Source organism: Berghia stephanieae, chromosome 14 (assembly GCF_034508935.2).
Source record: "Berghia stephanieae isolate SIO BIC M18660-M18661 chromosome 14, UCSD_Bste_1.3, whole genome shotgun sequence".
Classification (NCBI taxonomy): Eukaryota; Metazoa; Mollusca; class Gastropoda; order Nudibranchia; family Aeolidiidae; genus Berghia; species Berghia stephanieae.
In genome coordinates, this window is record NC_088373.1 from 14,021,417 (window position 1) to 14,028,916 (window position 7,500).

The 7,500-nt window shown below is 39.9% G+C and overlaps 2 protein-coding genes across 2 annotated transcripts in view; one reads left to right on the top strand and one right to left on the bottom strand.

The window, feature by feature from the left end:
- The window catches only part of LOC144959723 (uncharacterized), an 81,315-nt gene that overhangs the window by 36,014 nt on the left and 37,801 nt on the right, over positions 1–7,500 (top strand). The window contains exons 6-7 of the mRNA XM_078892403.1: positions 275–487; positions 989–1,072. Coding sequence (XP_078748529.1) covers positions 275–487; positions 989–1,072 — 297 coding nt within the window. The remainder of the gene's footprint in view (positions 1–274; positions 488–988; positions 1,073–7,500) is intronic.
- LOC144959724 (uncharacterized) lies at positions 2,027–2,786 on the bottom strand. Its single transcript, XM_078892404.1, has one exon. It carries the CDS (start codon positions 2,779–2,781, stop codon positions 2,161–2,163), a length of 621 nt encoding a protein of 206 aa, XP_078748530.1. The 5' UTR covers positions 2,782–2,786; the 3' UTR covers positions 2,027–2,160.

The window sequence follows — 7,500 nt, forward strand, 5'->3', positions numbered from 1 at the left end:
CTCAAAACGGTATTTAGTTGGGATGGTTAAGATGTTGAAAATTGAATTTATAGCCAGGAATATCAGACTTGTGGTGAATTTGTATGCTTTATTGAGGAGAATGTATTTTAGGGTGCTAATGCCAACAATTTATATTTTTGACCAGTTTAACATTTAATTCGGCTTTTAAGCATATGGCTCGTTCCGACATAATACCGTTTTGAGACGCTCACAAATAATATGCATTTAAGAAGGTGGGTTAAAAAAAACTCTTTATTTCTCACTATATCCAAAGAGCGACCGGAGGTAGGAATTACAAAGTGTCCTATCAAAGACAGAGCAGCACCAATATGGATTGAGGTTCATGAACTAAAGGATTGCAATTGTATGGTCAGTAATTATGGATTTCCAGAAACAAAAACAGGAATATGGAAAGATGGTGATACGGGAAAAGTCATCTTGAGTGGTTCACAAGCAACATTTAAGACTTACAATCGTGAATTCGGAGGTTAGTTTTCTTATAGATTTTCATCAACTTTATTATTGTTGTTGTTGTTGTTATTATTATTATTATTATTATTATTATTATTATTATTATTATTATTATTATTATTATTATCATTATTATTAATATTATTATTATTATTATTATTATTATTATTATTATTATTATTATTATTATCATCATCATTATTATTATTATTGGTAATGTTACTATTATTATTATTATTATTATTATTATTATTATTATTATTATTATTATTATTATTATTTTACTCCATCTTCCTCTCCTCTTCCTCCTCCTCCTCCTCCGCCTCCCCTTCCTCCTTCTTCTTCTTCTTCTTCTTCTTCTTCTTCTTCTTCTTCTTCTTCTTCTTCTCCTCCTTATTCTTATTATCATTCTTTCCTCGCTTCTTGCTTCTCCTTTCTATTCATATCTTGGTCAAAGCTGTTTTAACTATTCGATTTTAGTTCATGATTTCATTCTGCATTTTCATTTCTTTGCCAGAGAAAGAAAAGACTTTGAATTGCACTGCTAAAAACTCCATTGGAGACGCTCTTGTTACGCCGAGTTTTACAGTCAACTTCATATGTATGTACATACCATTGTATTGAACTGTACATAATTACCTGAATTAAACTAAACCAACTCTCATGTTATACTTTCAACTCTCTTACGGCCATTATGTCATGTAGAAAAATTAATGAGGCCTTAACTTGTTTTACTGTAATTCACTAGAGTAGATTCAGGCTTACCGGACACACAAGCCTTATCTGTGGTCGTCTCAGAGAATGGAAGACTGCTGGCCAGAAATAAGACCAATGCTGTATAGTGATGTCGTAACATGTAATGCTCAAGTGGCCGGTTTCAGGTGAACAAGCCGATTTTGCACCCTAAGCAGTCTTTTCCATGTTCTCGACGCAAAATGTTATTCGTGACATTTTGGTACTACCGGACACTTATGGAACGTTAAGGTCCAACCGGACACCCAACTTGGGCAAACCGGACACCCTTCACGGATGTTGAAAACACTGTTTCCTTTTGTTTTTTTAATAGTTTTCAATTCATAAACAGTTACAACAGATCCATAGGCTCAGTTTGTAAAATATCTGCCGGGTCATTGGTCAATTTAGGGTTCGATTCCAGCATTCTAAGGACTTTGAAGGACTCTTTCCATAAATTGGCAGAATGTTTCCTTCCCCCAAAACGACTGCCATATATTTTCATAAATAGCTAGACTAGATCTAGACGTCCAGATAGATAAATAAACACGTTTATGTTCATTTTCAACAGAGAAAGACAAAAAATTTATTCAAAACAATTAATAGGGTACATAATCATAACGCAACATGTCACTTGCACAATGTACAAACAAACGTGAAAACACTGATCTCCTCCTCACTCATCCCCAGTATCTTCTCTCTCTCTCTCTCTCTCTGCCAGTACATCCTCTGTGGTACCACCTCCCACACTTGCACCAAATCCATCCATCCAGGCTCCTATCACTTCCACAAAAATCACATAAACGTTCATCTTTGTCATTCACACCACATAACTCATTCATATCCATCTCAACGTCCGACCTGTCATCATACACAACCATCGTATCATCATCCTCTGCACTAGACTCCACTCTTTCTTCCACTCTCCTCTTCTTGCCCTTCCCCTTCCGAGCACCGTCACTTGGGTTTTGTTATCGGAGCCGACTTGATAGGGGTGCTTGGAAGAAATGTCTGCAATGATGACTGAACCTCCCAGGTAGAAAGGGAAGCCAGTCTCGTCGCAATTGAAGACGTTGCTGGGGGGGGGGGAACCTTGGTAATGTCGATGCCATTTGACATTAGCGATGTCCGCATGGTGTGGAACCACCCACGTATCTTTCCTTCTGATACCTGGGCGCGTTGTTCCCCAAGGGACATCGCTTTTCTCCCCCGCACCTCCCCCTTGTGTCTCTCCATGAATGCTTTGTACCAGTAATATCCTGGCTTGTTGTTTTTGAAAGGGGTCTCTCTGCCTTCAGCATTCATTATTCTTTGCACCTCCAGGCACAGCTGCTCCCTGTCCTTCCCTTCACCTGCCCTGGCACGGGCCACCATCCATTTGACAAGTTTTTTCTCCTCCTCTGTGGCCAACACTGTATGAGATACCCTATGGACGGGGTATTTTCCGGCCATCTTGTCCATCAGGGTTGATTTCGGGACAGAGTAGGTCGCAGCGGCCTGGCGGAATGAAAGATTTTTGGTGCGGATGGCATCAAGTGCAGCATCCACACTCTTGTCAGTGTACTTTGATCGCGGCATCTTGGTGCCTGTAACAATGTGAAAAAATTAACTTTATTTAGATATTTGACCTTCATTTTCATAGACTGGCTAGTCTAATAATGTAAATTTTCCTTTACAATGGTGAACATAATATAATTTTAGGGATGCCTTCCGAAAGCTCCTACATCCCCAGTATTTTTTTATAATGTTCTAGTAGGGGGTTTGGGAGGGGGAAAAGTTTTATTTTTAAAGCCTCCCCCCTCCCAAACCCCTACCAGAACATTATAAAAAAAGTTTCCCCCCTCCCAAAACATTATAATACTGGGGATGTAGGTGTAGACGCTTTCGGAAGGCCTCCCTAATTTTAAATAATAATAATAATCATGATAAACATAGGCCGGTCAACAGAAATACAAGGAAAGCATTGCAACAAATAATATTATAGACGTCTAGAATAATAATAAACAACTTAATCAACCCGTCCGGTTTCACCTGAATCGTTTAAAATTTCTTTGGTCAAACCGGACACCCCCCACTGGAGCTAAAATGAAAACCGGACATCGTCAGACGATCTAACCACAATCAAACGATCCTAAAATAGCATGTAGTGCAGTGGTTGAGCCGAAACTCCTTAATAAAAACGTATAAATAGCTTAAATAGCAACTTCCTTGCACACCTTGCAACCCATAACAAAGAACGGGATACTTACGTTTTGTGAGAAATATCTCGATGAAAACACGATTCTTTGACTTCTCCTTGATTGCACTCATTGAAACGGCAGGAAAAATGTCACAAGAGACATGTGCTTAGTTACAAGAAATATGCACCGGGGAAAAAACAAAACAAAAGGAAATTAGACATCGAGTCGGGTAGCGTCCGGTTTGACCCGTGTCCGGTTTGACCTGAATCTACTCTATACGTTAATTCATTGGAGAGCATAATATAATAAACATAACAGTAAAAGAAAGTAATTTTAGGGCAAAAATGCAGTTGTTAAGTTGAATTCATTATCTGTTTGTGCTTATTTAACTAAATCTTACATTCAATTTCACATCGTTTTTCATTTCTTCGAGCTTCGAGCAGCAACATTTACATTAGGGTCTAACTAGATCCCTATCCTGATATAATAACAGGAAAATGATAAAAAATACTTGTAAGCGTATAGCCTTTGTGGCTCAGTGGCACACCGGTACTGTCTCCTCATGTCACAAAAGGCAGTGTTAAGTGTTGTCAGTGGCCGAATGAGTAACATTAATCATGAAATATTCTGTTTCCAACTTATTGTCTTTTACAAGTGTCACCCCACTCGACTTAGGTGTGAAAGAGTACCTGGCTACGGACAATAAAGGGATTTTGTAAGTTTGTTGGTACAAAAAGGAAGGTATAACTGGCGATTGGTACTGTATGGAATGGGAATATAGTCCATATGTCCTGCTTGGGAAATGAATAAACATTTTGAAGCGCATTGCAATGGTTACTCCTTGGAAATGCCATTTATAAATGGTCTTAGTTATTTTTTGAAAACGTGTTTACTAAATAGAAAAAATTGAACTAATCACCACTGTAAAACATCAGCATGCCATTTATTTGAATCGTTTCATACGCTAAAGTACATTCGGTTGTGAAACAAAGACAACAATAAAAATAATGATAAGGTAATGTAAGAACATTAATTAGCTGAAAGATAAAACGGATATATAATGATAAGAATGGTTTCAAAAAATTAACATGATCCTTCACATCTAATTAGAATGAAATGGCTTCTAAGAATGTTCTTTTGCGGCTTTGTCAGTGATCTCACTCGGTTTGTGATTGGTGGGTGCCAGGTTCTATGTCCGATGTTTGAGTCGGAAAATTAAGTCCCACTGTAAGCAAAATTATGTAAAGTGAGTTCCGTTACCCCTCTCAAGCGCATATTGGACAGTGCCCCTGTTTCGAGGCGAAATAAGTCAATGCAACCCTTGTACCCAGCTTTCTTGACTTTGGACAGAGCTGCATACGTTTTGGACGAATTCATTTTCTTGAGAGGGCGGGAACATCGACTCCTCAAAACTGGTGGAGGAGTTGCCAGGCCTGTCAACCAGCAAGAGAAGACAATGGGTGGTAGTCTATCGGCTTCGGTAGAGAACCTGCATAATAGCACGCTCACTACATCAGTAGGGACTTGCCACCTCTCCAACATGTACAAATTGTGGTAGCGGTAGCGCATGGCGACATCTCCACACTAGAAATATCTAGCCAGTTTTTAAATTCGTCACCGCAGTTGAGGAAAGCCTCGAAACCTCCCGCCAATGTCGTCACAAGGGAGTGTAAGATTATGAGGTCTGCTGTCTCTGGCGTTTCCTGACAGTAGGGACTGTCGACTGACTCCCTCAGACCCCATAGAGGCATGTTTACAGCAGTACTTCCGTGGCCTGTCAGTAGTCGGTTAGCCATTCCTGAAGCCTGGCATAAATTCCTTTGGGTCTGTGATTGCCCCACTTCCTCGGGCATGGTATTTGTCCAATATTCCCTCCAGGCTTCCCCAGTATCGAAGTTTTTTCTGTTCTGAGTGGTAACGAGCCCGAAATTGTGGAGCATCTAGTCAAACAGTGTATTGTGACTAAGCTTCCGGGCGAATGTGCGGTAAGAAATTTACATCCTGGATCGATCGTCATAACATAGTAGTGTGAGCACCATTAGAAGCTGCTGTGGTTAGCCGTCTCTACCTGGGACAAAATTAACAGCACTTCCAATGTATTATGGCTGTTCTTCCATATTACTTGTTGTTCTAGGCTTGTGACCTCATGTAAAACGCTCCAACCATGTCGGATGATTCACTTCCTGCCGTTGAGAAACTTCCAGTTCATGTCGATTTGCAGATTCTGTCCATATGTAGACAAAGCTGTTGTGTTTTTGAGTGGAATCACTCAACCCAGAAGCGTTAAGTGATTAAATGTGAGAGAACAATTTATTGCTGAGTAAAAGTTAGAGTATATACTCATATATCGCAACAACATCGTAAGTAGAAGGACAGAATAATATAACTCAAGTATGGAAAGTACGGAATAAAGAGTGCATCCTTCTCTAGGGCATGCCACTCTGATATTTGTAAGGACAACTTATATTTTAAACAATGGACTTAATGAATAATAACAAAATAAGCTGTAACTAAAGGGGAACAACTCTTTCCTAGCGTAACTCGATATATAAATCCGTGACAAATACTTTTGCATTTTGATCCATCTTCGACGTGAGTATAGCTTGTGACGCATCAAATGTTGGAATCAGAGTCGTAGTATTCCCAGACGGTAGTGAAAGACCGATTGCCAATGCTTCGAAAATTTTGAACAATACTCCGCGAAGATAGAGAGTCAGAATCAGAAGGAAGAGTTATCAATCATTTTTGCGCTAAGTAAATTTCATCAATTTCTTTACGGTCGCAATTTCATACTCGTCACTGATCACAAGCCTTTATTGTCGCTCTTTGGTCCAAGAAAACCAGTACCTGCTTTAGCTGCCAACCGCCTAGCCAGATGTTCCTTGACACTAAGTCAGCATAACTATAGAATTAAATATCGTAAGACAGCTCATCGTGGCAATGCTGATACACTGAGAAGACTTCCTGCAAGTGTCAACCCAGTCTTCGACAGAGAGGAAGATGAAGAAGATGTCAGCACAGTGTTTACAATCTCTACAATTGGAAAACAGCTACGAGCTATTGACCCTGAAGTCATCGCTAGAGAATCCGCTAAAGATGACACCATATCCGTTGTCATGAGAAACACGATTCGTAAATGGTCTAAATCATATTACAAAACGGACGATCTTAAACCATTCTTCAAGATAAAGCACATGCTGTCAACGTCTAATGGATGTTTATTCTACGGATCAAGAATCGTTATTCCTAAGAGCTTGCAACAAGACGTCCTCAATATCCTTCACAACGGTCATTTCGGAATGCAACGCATGAAAGAATTTGCGCGAACTATCTATATTGGCCACCTATTGATTCTGACATCGTCAATACGTGTCATGGATGTTTGCAGAACATCAAAACAACCCACCAAAGGAGCCAAACCAAACATGGATAACCCCAGACTCACCGTGGAGTCTAGTACACATCGATCACGCAGTGAATGTTATGAGTGATAACTGGTTAGTAATGGTCGATACCGACTCAAATTACCCATGCATTCAGGCAACCAGTCCGACGACAACGAAAGCAACAATTAGCCTTCTGGAAGAGGATTTCGCTCACTTTGGCTATCCTCACGCAATCGTGTCGAACAACGCAGCATGATTCACTTCTGACGAATTTCAGACATGATGTAGAAAGTGGGGAATCAAACATATCACTGGAGCTCCCTATCATCCCGCTAAAAACGGTGCCGCAGACCGACTTGTGGGAAGTTTGAAAAAGGCTTTGAGAAAATCGTCTTTTCCTCCAAGACAAGCCTTGCAACAATTTCTTATGCAATATCGTCGCACACCTTTAGCTTCTAGTTCGTCACCGAGTAAATTGCTTCATTATCACCTCAAATTCCAAAACACGTATAGCAAAAACGCGGTATGAAGTTGGGCACACGTTTATTCGTTACATTTTGGTAATCGAAAGAAAGGAGAGGCGAAATGGATTCTCGCTACTGTCACCAAAGTGTTGGGACCCCTTCATGCCATGGTAACTCTCCAGAGATGGAACAACGAGGAAGCATCATATTGAACAAATAAGACCACGTTACAATCTGCATCGCCAAAACGTACTATACTTCAGCAAA

Bases quoted from the DNA above. Each gene is read 5' to 3' on its own strand.
- LOC144959724 (XM_078892404.1), bottom strand. From the start codon at position 2,781: ATGCCGCGATCAAAGTACACTGACAAGAGTGTGGATGCTGCACTTGAT.